Here is a 13,952-nt window from a genome sequence, read left to right as displayed (position 1 = left end):
AACGGGACGGCGATTCGCACAGCCGAGCCATGTTGCCGAAGTACAACTGTTAAGCGGTTAAGGAAAGTTAAATGGAGGATAATTTGAAAAGCAAAAGGTAGTCCAACACATATGAAGCACAGAAACATAACATAGCCACAGTAAGTCATGATTATAGGTTAAAACTACAAATAGAAAATCTTGGGTTCTGTGAGGAATTTGTGTAAGATTTTTTAAAGTGCACTTGTGTCTAGCCTATGGCCATTAAAGTATTTAGGTATTTATTGAGTTGTTGTTGTTTTAAAGTGCTTTTACGGCTTGTTCAGAAAATGCAAATACTGTAGTGTAAAGTCTAGACAGAGATACACTTGAAAGAAAACTGCTATGAGCGAAAGATGCAGTTGTTACTACTAACCTCTATTCAGTGGTGTATTTTGGTTTTGTGCCGCCTTAGGCATGCTCAACCAACAGTGGTTGGGGGAATGGGATAAGTGGCTGCGATGGTGGAGGGGTAGGATTAGTGCCAGCGGTGGTGGTGGTGAGACGGGATCAGTTGTAGTGGTGGGAGTAAGATGGGATGAGTGGCTGCAGTGGTGGGGGGTGGGATCAGTGGCAGCAGTGGTGGTAGTGGTGGTGAGATGGGATAAGTGGTAGTGGTGGTGGGGGGGTGGGATGAGTGGCGGCAGTGGTAAGGGGGATGCGATCAATGGCAGGGGTGGTGGGGATGGGATCAGTGGCAGCAGTGGTGGGGGGATGGGATCAGTGGCAGTAGTGGTGGGGGGATGGGATCAGTGGCAGTGGTGGTGGGGGTGATAGGATCAGTGGTGGTGGATGTGGGTGTGATCAGTGGCAGAGGGATGGTGGTGGGGGGGATGGAATGGTGACACTGGCACTCACTTGCTTTCAGTATCAGTGGATTCCTCATCATTGCTCAGTGCTCTCTCAGTCTGGCTTCAAGTGCCTCCAGTAACGCCTCTCCCGACATGGGGTCTCTGTCTCCACGTCTACTCAGAAAGGGGAGAGTTCCTCCCCCTTCACTCTACTGGCCCATCAGCTGATCAGCTGACTTTCTCCTCCACTCCAGTTTCCTTCTCCTGACATGGCAGAAATTGGCAGAGAGGATAGGCGGGCAGTGCGTTGTGACAGTGAGTGCTCAGCTACAGTGTACTACTATGCCGTGACTCTGGTGGGCAGAGGCAGCGGCGTCCCCCACAGTGTACTACTATGTCCCAATCATTACCTCCAACTAGAACCTGTGGGCGGTGTTGGGTGGGCCCCCCGCATTGTACTAGTATGTCCCAATGCAATCATTGCCTCTAACTAGAACCGGAACAGAGTCATAGGGGTTGAATTACTAAGGGAAGAGACTGTGCACTTTGCAAAGTGCAGTTGCACCAGAGCTTTGTAAATGAGCAGAAAGTCTGACCTCTATCATCCAATCATGTGCAAGCAAAAATGCTGTTTTTTTTATTTTTCTTGCACACGATTGGGTACTCTTTGCAAAGTGAAGCCTTACCTCATTTACAAAGCTCTGAGCAACTGCACTTGCAGAGGGCAATTGTCTATTTGCCTTTAGTAAATCAACCCTATAGTGTCCCTTCTGCCTGGGGGCAGCGCCGCCCCTCTGAAAAGTGCCACCCAAGGCAAACGCCTTGTTTGCCTCGCAGTAGATACGCCCCTGCCTCTACTACAGAAATTGCTATATGCCTGTTGTGAGACCCATCTATCTTCCATACTATCTGGATCACTAACTTGTAACAAGTTTGAAGATAAGGATTTCAGAATTTACACTGACTTCCTGATCTGCATACTTGATCTTGGCTGGAGTCTCAGATAGAATAGAACTAAGTTAGTTAGCATAAAGGGCTTGACAACGTTTTTTTTTTTTTACAGAGGTCAGCATCAGTAGCCCTGATACATTTTTTTAAGCTGGAATTTAGTTTTTTTTCTGGAGTTTTTCTTGTTTAGTTTTTTTTTGTGTGAATACTGCACTAAAGCACCATACACATTAATTATGTTTAATGGTAAGTATCCCACTACCTACAGGAGGCTTCTTCATATCTGCCAGACACTGCCCAGAGCGACTTACAGTAGCTGATGCCACTGAGAAAAGTTGCGCCACTCCCCTGTCACCTTCTGTACTTTTTGTCATTCACAAAACTCATGTTACTATTCCTTCTGTGGTGGAGATCCTGTCATTTTACTGCTGCTCCTCCATTTACAGAACGCAATGCATTGTGTGAGAGAGGTAACAGCCATGTGAATGTCCGAGACAGCAGAAGGGGGCAGGTGAGCGGCACAACTGTTCTCAGTAGCAGCAGCTGCTGCTGTTCTTTACCTTCACAGTTCCAGCAGACAGACGCTCAGGCCAGTATCTGATGGCTCTGAAGGAGGCACTAAACAGAAGGTTTTTTTTAACCAGAATCAGCTGTCAGCAGGCAATGTGATAAACATTATATATATATAAGTAAGTAAGTGTTTGGTGCTTTATCCAAAAAAAAAAAAAAAAAAGTTGATGGATACTTCAATCCACACTACTGTTCATTAATTAAAAAATATTAAAACATAGAAGTTTAAAAAAGTGTGCACACCATACAATAATAAAAAATACTACATGTAGTGTGTTTATGAATATGCTATTATTATTATTATTATTATTATTATTAATATTATTATTGCCCTATTATGATCTTTCTGTGAATTATTTAAAACTACACTGAGCAAAATTATAAACGCAACACTTTTGTGTTTGCCCCTATTTATCATGAGCTGAAATCAAAGATCTACAACTTTTTCTATGTACACAAAAGACCTATTTCTCTCAAATATTGTTCACAAATCTGGATTATCTTGGCACTTCTCCTTTGCCGAGATAATCCATCCACCTGACAGGCGTGGCATATCAAGATGCTGATTAGACAGCATGATTATTGCTCAGGTGTGCCATAGGCTGGCCACAATAAAAGGCCACTCTAAAAATGTGCAGTTTTATTACACAGCACAATGCCACAGATGTCGCAAGTTTTGAGGGAGCGTGCAATTGGCATGCTGACTGCGGGAATGTCCACCAGAGCTGTTGCCCTTGAATTGAAAGTTCATTTCTATACCATAAGCCGTCTCCAAAGGCGTTTCAGAGAATTTGGCAGTACATCCAACCGGCCTCAGAACCCCAGACCACGTGTAACCACACCAGCCCAGGACCTCCACATCCAGCATCTTCACCTCCAAGATCATCTGAGACCAGCCACCCAGACAGCTGCTGCAACAATCAGTTTGCATAACCAAAAAATTTCTGCACAAACTGTCAGAAACCATCTCAGGGAAGCTCATATGCATGCTCGTCGTCCTCATTGGGGTCTCAACCTGACTGCAATTCACCGTCCTAACCGACGTGAGTGGGCGAATGCTCACATTCAATGGCATCTGGCACTTTCGAGAGGTGTTCTCTTCACGGATCTACATGGCAAATGGCAGACAGCATGTATGATGTCGTGTGGGTGAGCGGTTTGCTGATGTCAACGCTTTGGATCGAGTAGCCCTTGGTGGAGGTGGGGTTATGGTATGGGCAGGCGTATGCTATGGACAACGAACAGAGGTACAGTTTATTGATGGCATTTTGAATGCACAGAGATACTGTGACAAGATCCTGAGGCCCATTGTTGTGCCATTCATCCACGATCATCACCTCATGTTGCAGCATGATAATGCACGGCCCCATGTTGCAAGGATCTGTACACAATTCCTGGAAGCTGAAAACATCCCAGTTCTTGCATGGCCAGCATACTCACCGGACATGTCACCCATTGAGCATGTTTGGGATGCTCTGGATCGGCGTATTCGACAGCGCATTCCAGTTCCTGCCAATATCCAGCAACTTCGCACAGCCATTGAAGAGGAATGGACCAACATTCCACAGGCCACAATCAACAACCTGATCAACTCTATGCGAAAGAGATGTACTGCACTGCGTGAGGCAAATGGTGGTCACACCAGATACTGACTGTTTTTCGGACCCCCCCCCCCCCCCTCCAAATACATTAAAACTGCACATTTTAGAATAGCCTTTTATTGTGGACAGCCTAAGGCACACCTGCGCAATAATCATGCTGTCTAATCAGCATCTTGATATGCCACACCTGTGAGGTGGATGGATTATCTCGGCAAAGGAAAAGTGCTCACTAACACAGATTTAGACAGATTTGTGAACAATATTTGAGAGAAATAGGCCTTTTGTGTACATAGAAAAAGTCATAGATCTTTGAGTTCAGCTCATGATAAATAGGGGCAAACACAAAATGGTTGCGTTTATAATTTTGCACAGTGTATGTAAATTATTGTTTACTTGGGTCTTATAATTAATGCTAAATTCTTAGCTTGTGAATATTTCATTCTGCTTGTTGCATATATCACAGAGTAGTCAGGCACTGAAAAAAATGCCATTCAGCCCTTTCTGTAAAGACAATTGTGTTTGTGTCATTGCACTGCCTAGAAAATGCCAGCAAATCAATTCAGTTCCAGGATTTACACATGAATCTAACCATGTAAACTGTTCTGTTCCAGAATCCTGCAATGCGACTGCAGCTGAAGATTGTGGAAAGTGGAGAAAATGTGGACTAGAAGAACATTTGCAAGTAATGAAGCTTGAAACTCTAGAGTGTCTAGAGTTTTTCTCTTTCATTGTACTATGAGTACATTAAAGGTGGATAAAAATCTGCACAGTTTGACAATCATCTTATGAGGCCCACTGATTTTTTTGAATTTCCTGCAGAGTTTCCTGGCAGACACAATGACTGGGCAAGTAGCTGAAGATACATCTGAGTCTCCAAACCTAAACTCAGATGAGCTGGAATGCAAGATATGTTACAATCGATACAACTTAAGACAGAGAAAACCAAAAGTTTTGGGCTGTTGCCACAGAGTATGTGCCAAATGCCTCTACAAGCTCGTGGACTGTGTGGAGTCTCCACAATGTGTGATCGTATGCCCGTTTTGTAGGTTTGAGACTCGACTACCTGAGGATGAGGTTAGCAGTCTCCCTGATGACAACAATATCTTACTTAATCTTGCATGTGGTGGCAAAGGAAGGTGTTCTGGAGACAATCCTACAGAGTTGCTTCTAACACCAAAACGCCTGTCAACTCTAGTCACTCCATCACACAGTTCTACCAACTGCCTCGTGATCACCATAATGGAAGTCCAGAGGGAAAGTTCTCCATCCCTCAATGCTACTCCTGTGGTAGAATTCTACCGGCCTTCAACTTATGACCCAGTCTCAATGCCCCAGAACTGGACAGTGTGGAATTGTACATCGCTCATCTGCCAAACCTCAGTACGTGTCTTTGTTTGGTTGCTAGGATTACTCTATTTTAGTTCATTGCCTCTGGGGATCTATTTGTTGGTATCAAAAAAGGTAACCCTTGGGGTTGTCTTTGTAAGCCTTGTTCCTTCTAGCCTTGTTATACTTATGGTATATGGCTTCTGCCAGTGTGTATGCCATGAATTTTTGGATTGTATGGCCACGTCTTGACCCATAGAGAGGAAAACAGGAGAACACAAACACATGCATTATTTACTGTATCAGCTGATTACAGAAGGGGATCCTGCAATCTGTCCAATGGTGCATTTACAACCGAAATCTTCATTGACCTTCTTACTCTATTGGGCAAGTACAGTACCTGCTAAGCTGAATGTAGCACATTGAAGTGAAATAGAAGAGACATCTAATATGTTTAAGAAGGGTATTTTTTGACATTTTTACCTTTTGAATTCAGCAGCTGTACTGTCAGTTTACTTTACTATGACAAAACATGTTAAAATTGTTGTTTAAACTGAAGCTTCCTTTGTAAGTTCAGATTGTGTATTAGAAGTGTTAGTAAATTAATTCAAGTTTGTATTTTGAAAAAGATTTAGATTTTTTTTTTAAACTGATGTTGTCAAAAAAGATGAGACCGCAATGGTAGCAGGGTACACACTATAGTATGACATTATCTAAACTTGTGTGAGGTTGATATCAGTAAAATAACTCAGGGAAAATAATGTCCATTCCTAATCTAGGAGGTGTGATATTATTTGCTCTAATTGAATAGAGCTGAGTGAATTGTGGCCTTAGATATGTTCTAAAAATTACCACAAGCAGCAATGATTGTACACCTATCCATAGAATGGAATGGCATCAAGACTAACTATTCAATTTTGTGTGTTTGCTGGAAATCACATCACATATTCATATAAGGGCTTCTACTGGCTTATATAGAGTCCACTAACAAGAATTAGTTCAGACCAACTACTGCAGCCATTCATGGTATTATGCTCCATTTGTGGAGCCTCCATAGTGCAAAATAATTAAATAATTGGGGAAAACCAGCTTGTTAGATAATTAAACTTTTGCTTCAGTTATTTGGGAGGAAGTGGAGACAAACTACTACTGGAAAGCTCCTTATTGGAGTGACTGAGAGAAATTAGTAATTTGGTATCAACCTACAACTGACATTTAAGGGGTTTTGGCCTTCAGCTGTTTTATTTATTTAATTATTTCTGTCTTAAGCAGAGTTGCAATTTGTTACCAATTTCTCAAAAATCGAAATAAAGTTAATTGCACCAATTCTTAACATTTTGCCTTGGTTATATGGCACTAACATCTGAACTGGTTAAAAAGCTAGTATCCTATAAATATTTATTTGGGCCAGAGAATGCATTGCACACTTTGTGGATATTTTTACACTGTTGGTTTAATTCAGTACAGCACTGAAGAGCAATGATGATGTGCTGTAATTCACAGTTCTCAAATTTCAGTTCAGATCAGTACAAGATGAATACTGTCTAATTAAAATGGGTTACTAAGCCTTGGGCATTTCTTTACCTTAATGAACATGTTTGTATACTATTTTTCTGTGACCATACTGGGGCTTCCAGCTTTTTACTTTACACTTTACTGTTAATATTTTTTAGCATTCGCACTGAGCATGCCTAATGAAGAAGCCTGTCCATATTTTGACTCAGAGTCGTTTTAATATTAAGCACAAATGACAAATATTCTTAATGAACAATATTGCTTTTTATGCAAAGTATGACTTTATGTTGCTGATACTTGTCATAAAAGCATTAAAACCCATTATATGGCAATCTTTACACTCGGTTCTGTGTCATTTTAAGTCATTCCTGTGTACAGATTGTTTTTATAGCAACCTGGCACTAGCCCAGAACCATACATTCAGTCATTCATGCTAATCACTTGCTAGATTCCATTGCTGTCTGGATAAATACTTCTGTAGCCAGATGGCTCTGTCTACACCAGTGTGTGAAAAGCAGTTTTGTTTTTTGTTTTTTGTGCCATAGCTATAGTCACAGCTTTTTAAATACTATATTTTTAATTTCATGTTACACAGTTTTCAGATGAGAAGAACAAAACATAATTTTGTGTCCATGTTTTATAATGCCATTTTTAAAAGGCACAGATTGGGGGGTTGGGTTTGGGTTTTGATACTACACAGAAAATGTTTTTCAACCAACATTTGCACCAAAAAAACATGTATTTCAGATAAAGAGATTGAACATCAACTTAATGTTAAGCGTGTAAAAAATTCAGTACAGGGTTCGCTATGCTTTTAAATACACAGATAGGTATTAAAAATACTTGAACGACTATGACAAAAAAAGTCATATTATTGCAACAGAACACATTTATTTAAAGAAAAACTAAAAGAAGGTTTGTATACACTGCTTTCTAACAAAAATGTACTTAAAGCTTTGCAAAAGGCAAAATAATAAATTCAAAAACTGTGTAGAGCTTTAGGTGTCAACTAATGCACACAGTGCTATGATAAAAAATAAAAAAAAAAAAAACAGCAAAGTACAAAAGCCAATAGGAATTCATCAAATTTATACACAAGACTGAAAGAGACTGGGCTGATTTACTAAAACTGGAGAGTGCAAAATCTGGTGCAACTCTGCTCAGAAACCAATCATCTTCTAGATTTTTTTTGTCAATGCTTATTTGAACAAGCTGAAGTTAGAAGCTGATTGGTTACCATGAACAGTTGAACCAGATCTTGCACTCTCCAGTTTTAGTAAATCAACCCCACTGTGTTTTCCAAGCAACAATCAATCAGTTTTTCTCTTTTAAGTCTAACATCAAAAAAAAAAAATTGTCACTTAAATTTTTTGAACAAAATTGGACATAAGGCCAACTTTTACCTGCTATAAACTGGGAATTGTTATGAATGTTCCCTAGTACATTTATGTGACTGCATTTTTTGCTGCATTCAACCCTAGCACCATTGTATTTGCCTGCTCAAGGATTTGGGGCTCCCATCCTCAATTTCCCCTTCCTGGTGGTGTTATGCAGTAAGAGTATTTCTGCAATGAACAACTCATGCAATCCTGTAGTAGGAGGAAGGATGATCGCTCAAAGGCCATATACACTCGCAGCCTACTGTATTATAGATATGAGTATACAAGTGGAAAAGACACTCTTAGCTCATTATAGGTACTCTACCCAAAAACAGAATAAAAGAGATGCACTTTATAGCACCTGCTCTTTGTGCAAACCTTTTTAAAATAATAAAGTATATAGATAAGACCATCTGAATTTGAAATAGTTAGATTCATTTTTCATTCTCTAATTTTACTAAGACATATAAAGTCTTTATGGTGTAATTGTTTGTGAGAATAGCGTTATGTACCAATGGGGTGCTAAATATTTGCAAGTAAATCATCTGGTTTGCCATTACCTGTACTTATTTCAAATACTGATCACCTCCCCTAGAAACATGACCGATAACTACTGCTTACATCAATGTCTCTTTTAGTCTGGTCTAAATGTCTCTAGCGGGGTATCCCTGTAGAAACCTGCTTAGAAGCTTCAGGTTGTGTAGAAGCTAAAGCGTTGTCATATGCACTTTAGACTGCAAATTCATCAAGTCAACTTCAATTTCAGTACGTAACCTGTGTATACAAGTTAGACAACTGAGTAAACCTTTAAATAGCAGAAATGTGTACTATTGATGCTGATTCACTTTATAATTGAGCAATGAATGTTGTGCCAGATTCATAGAACAACTTTCTCCAAAGGAGAATTATTGAGTTTATAGTAGAAGCCTAGTTCTCAGATGTAGCACAGTTCAGTATAGCACTCATCTGTTTTGTATGTATTGACTTTTTTCTGCACTAGTATGAAATTAGGATCCTGTTTAATGCTGAAGTGTGGTGCTAACATTGAACTTGTGATATGCAGTATGTGATGCAGGTCCAGTGCTAATTGACAATGTGTGTGATGTCTTACAGTCAGTTGTCCTATTTGCAGTTAGGTCTATCTGCTTTTGTGTCTATTCTGTGATTTGTAAAGAATAAAAAGTATGTATATTACAAGTAACCCAAATGAATGTGTCAAACATTTACATAAAATATCTATTTATTGATCCTTGTTGTGCTTTGTGATATATTTGTATGACTGTGAGCAATGTGTATCTTCAATTTGTTGACTAGAAAATCATTTGTTTCTCCAGCAACTGGCACACGTAATTACTGCAGTTTCCTCTCTCTGGGCTTATACTCACAGGCACATTTATATAGTGCAATATGCTTGGCAGATCACATTGACTAGCATCTGTCAGAATTAATTGCACTGAGAAAATGAACATTGCATTTCTTGTACCCACGGGTAAGCTTCAAAGCATGTCAAAGGAGCTGGATCCTGGTTATTTATGTCCTCCATTGTGTTCAATGTTGGCTTGCGTGTACAGGAGATATGATCATCACCTGTCAAAACTGTCAAGTGGGTCAGGTGCACTTATAGTGTACAAAGTGTACCAGGGGTTATTTACTAAAACTGAAGAGTGCAAAATCTGATGCAGTTCTGCATAGAAATCAATCAGCTTCCAGGTTTTATTGCCAAAGCTTAATTGAACAAGCTGAAGTTAGAAGCTGATTGGCTACCATACACATATTCTGAGTGCTCCAGTTTTACTAAATCCACTCCACCATGTTAAAATGTATTTTGGGAGTAGAAAAATACACCTTTGCGCAGTGGTGCCTAGCAGTGAAATGGGGCCTTATTAGGGATGTTGTTGAAGCTATCTAAACAAAGAAAAACTGTACATATGAAGATAACACTGATCCAATACTGTATCATTAGGCCTGGTCCACACCGTTCCAGTTTTACTTTCCCTTTTGCAGTGCACAAAAACTCATGTGTCATAAAAATATGTTGAATCCAATGAGTCTGTTCACATCTGTGAAGTTTGTTGAAAATAAATGAGGCATGTGTGATTTTCTGTGCATTTGTATGCGCTGTCATGTCGAATAGTATAATAACACTGTACAATTCACTACAACACATGTTAAAAAATGCAGTCAAGAGCCAAAGCCAGACAAACTGAAAGAGTCTTTAGGGTTGATTTACTAAAACTTGAGAGTGCAAAATTTGGTTGCAGCTGTGCATGGTAGCCAATCAGATTCTAACTTCAGCTTGTTCATATAAGCTTTGACAATAAAACCTGGAAGTTGATTGGTTTCTATGCAGAGCTGCACCAGATTTTTCACTTCCCAGTTTTAGTAATTCAACCCCACTGTGTTCCTAGGCACAGCTCTCCTTTGCTTCCTCCCTTCTGTAAGGAGATTTATCATCTTCAGAGCTTATGGTCATCCTGGCCAGCACTAATATTAATCCTGTATGCCAAACAAAGTATTCAGGAGGCTGTTGTCACTAGGGTCACCAGAACTAGTGTCCCCATTGAAAGGTTTCCCATCTATTTCTGTTCTAGTGACAACCCAAAATGTGAGATTTTTTTTCACTTTCACTCTCTGTGATGATATTAACCACTTGCCGACTAGCCACCACAGTTTTACTGTGGCAGAATGGCACGGCTGGGGGAAATGACGTTATGCAACGTCACTTCGTCCTGTGGCCACAAGGGGAGCGCGCGCGCTGCCGGGGGTGCGCGCACATGCCCGCTGCTCGCAGCCTGGAGCCGATGCTTGGTGGTCGCGATGACCGCAGTGCTCCCGCAATGACCGCTGGGCTCCCGCGATCGCTCGTGACACACCGAGAACCAGGATCTGTGTGTGTAAACACACAGATCCCGATTCTCTGAGGGGAGAAGAGACTGATCTTTCATCTCCCCTAGACAGTCCCATTCCCCCTTCAGTTAGAACACAGAGAGGGAACACAATTAACCCCTTGATCGCCCCCTAGTGTTTAACCCCTTTCCTGCCAGTGTCATTTACACAGTAATCAGTGCATTTTTATAGCACTGATCGCTGTATAAATGACAATGGTCCCAAAATAGTGTCAAAAGTGTCTGATGTGTCCGCCATAATGTCACAGTCACAATAAAAATCGCAGATCGCCGCCATTACTAATAAAAAAAAGTAATAATAAAAATGCCATAAAACTATCCCCTATTTTGTAGACGCTATAACTTTTGCGCAAACCATTCAATGTATATTTATATATTGCTTATTGCGATATTTTTTACCAAAAATATGTAGAAGAATATATATCGGCCTAAACTGAGGAAAAAATGTGTTTTTTTTATATATTTTTTGGGGATATTTATTATAGCAAAAAGTAAAAAAATAGGCAGATGGAGGACAGAGAGCCCCTATCTACTTGTTCACTCAGCATCTGTGCCAGCTCTGATCAATGAAGTGCTCAAAGCTGAACACCACTGGGTTCAGTCTCAGAAGGAGAAGGCCTGGGACAGATGTCCTTGATCTTCTCTACCATTAGCCATCCTGTATGCCTCCACCGCAGTCCTGGGCTAACAAAGGAACAAGGTGAGAGCCAGGGATGAGGATGGGGGGACACTCACCCCCCTGCATGGCCACCCACTCACTTATGCAGTGAAACACACAAAGGCGTCATTACAAGAATACATTACGGTAGCAGGTTTATTTTCATCCTTTCACTGTCCCACCATAACACAACTAGGGTTTTGGATGTGCAAGGGTTAATCATACCCATGATTTGACCCCTCAGTCCACCTAGCCTCCCACTGCAGTCTGTAGCTCTCTCCTAGAGATCCCAAGAGGTTGCTGCAGCTACGAACCCTGAATGTACATAAATATACCTAGCAGCTGGAGGCACCTTCTGGGGAATCTTTGGGGTTGATTTACTAAAGGCTGTGCACTTTGCAAAGTGCAGTTGTTCCAAAGATTAGTAAATGAGATAAAGCTTCACTTTGCAAAAAAAAAAAAAAAAAAATCCCAATCACGTCCACGGAAAATAAAAATAAAAAACAGCATTTTTGCTTGCTCATGATTGGATGATGGAAGCTCTGGAGCAACTAAGCTAATTACTAAGCTCTGGAGCAACTGCACTTGCAGAATGCAATTGCACTTTGCAAAGTTCACAGTCTATTAGCCTTTGGTAAATCAACTCCTTTATGTGCAGATAGTGGATGGGATGGGTAATTTCATATTAATGTATATCTAAAGCCAAAACTTTTTTTTTTCCATTTTGGGTAGAGTAGGGAAGGGTTTAAACCACTGTCTGTTTTTATTTTCATCTTTTCTCATTAGATATTTCTCTTCCCTTACTGTTCCATGGATTCTACAAGAAGTGAGAGGATATCTTTCCAACGTGAGGGAAATCTCTTAGACAGTTGTCACTGGAACAAGTGTCTCAATGGATGATTTCCCATGTGTTCCTTAATATGAGCATTGATCATCACTTTCATTCAAGTGACATTAGTGATCCGGTGTACAATTAGAGAGTATGCATTCCCCTAACAGGGACATACTGTAGACTGCAATTACAACCTGATATGGGATCTAGCCCATTTACCAAATCTAAAAAAGTTTTTCCTTTAGTTATACTTTTAGTCACTCATTTATGCACACACATGATGTGACTGGTACAGTTTATGTAACTTTGCTGCTCAAGCAGCATATGCATGGGAGCAGAGGTAAAACTGGGAACCAAAACTGAAAGGATAATGTGCGTATTACCAACCACAGAATCTAGAATTTCTCAGAAACAGCTGTACCTCAGAAAGAACCACCTCTATCACATAAGCAAGAACAAACTTCTATAATATATGTCACCATTCAGCTTTCATTTTAGCATGTGATAGCTGCTTGCAGCCACTCTGCTCTACAGCCACAATATCATTGTATATGGTTCTATGTTAGAGTTTCACTGTGGAGCTGTAGGGAAATTATAGTAAAAACATCCTTTTTAAATTATTTAAATAAAGATGTTATAATGTATGTCTGGAAAATACATTTTAAAAATTCATTTAAAATCACTGCGATTAGAGAAAAATACTAATAGATTGGTCACAGTGACCACATGGTACTGGGCCAATCACAGCGGCCCCAGATAACATATTTTCCTTAATCACCGCCACACCATTCCCAGTGTCCCTGATCACAATCACACCAGTCCCAGTGTCCCTGATCACCACCACACCAGTCCTGGTGTCCCTGATCACCAATACACCAGAAATAATGTCACCATAAGGAATTGTTTTCATGTGCAATTCTCTCTGAAAAGCCACCCATGTTCGGAACACTTTTCAGACAGCATTTGACAATTGTATCACCCTTCTCACCACCTGTTTTAACCCCTTGGACCCCGCACAAGAACACTCATTCACTCTGGAAGTACAGGGGGTATAGTTCCTGCCATAGTTGCAAAGCATAGCAGCTGTTGCATGTGTACACGCTGCCTTTGCAGCTAAAAGGGATTGCAATTTTTTTGGGGGGGGGTAAAACCGTGGCCTACCCATGAGGTTTTACCACCCCCAACCTCACGTCTGAACGAGCCCTTATAGTGTAGCCAGTCACAATTCTCCAATCACCACCATACCAGCCACAGTGTCACCAGGCCAGTGTAGCTAGTGTCAGTGTTTCTGATTACCAATACACCAGACCAGTGCAGCAAGCAACAGTTTTTCTGATCACCGCCTAACCAGTCCCAGCATCACCAGACCAGTGTATGCCGGTGACAGTGTTCCTTATCACCATTACAC

General features: G+C 40.7%; 1 protein-coding gene across 1 annotated transcript in view; it reads left to right on the top strand.

Moving 5' to 3' along the window:
• The window catches only part of RNF182 (ring finger protein 182), a 100,862-nt gene extending 91,517 nt beyond the window's left edge, over positions 1–9,345 (top strand). The window contains exon 2 of the mRNA XM_073631093.1: positions 4,540–9,345. Coding sequence (XP_073487194.1) covers positions 4,766–5,506 — 741 coding nt within the window. The 5' untranslated portion in view covers positions 4,540–4,765 and the 3' untranslated portion in view covers positions 5,507–9,345. The remainder of the gene's footprint in view (positions 1–4,539) is intronic.
• The last annotated feature ends 4,607 nt before the right edge of the window (positions 9,346–13,952 follow it).

Source organism: Aquarana catesbeiana, linkage group LG05 (genome assembly GCF_042186555.1).
Source record: "Aquarana catesbeiana isolate 2022-GZ linkage group LG05, ASM4218655v1, whole genome shotgun sequence".
NCBI lineage: Eukaryota > Metazoa > Chordata > Amphibia > Anura > Ranidae > Aquarana > Aquarana catesbeiana.
The sequence above is the reverse complement of the archived record's forward strand: the minus strand, read 5'-3'. Positions and strand labels throughout refer to the sequence as shown.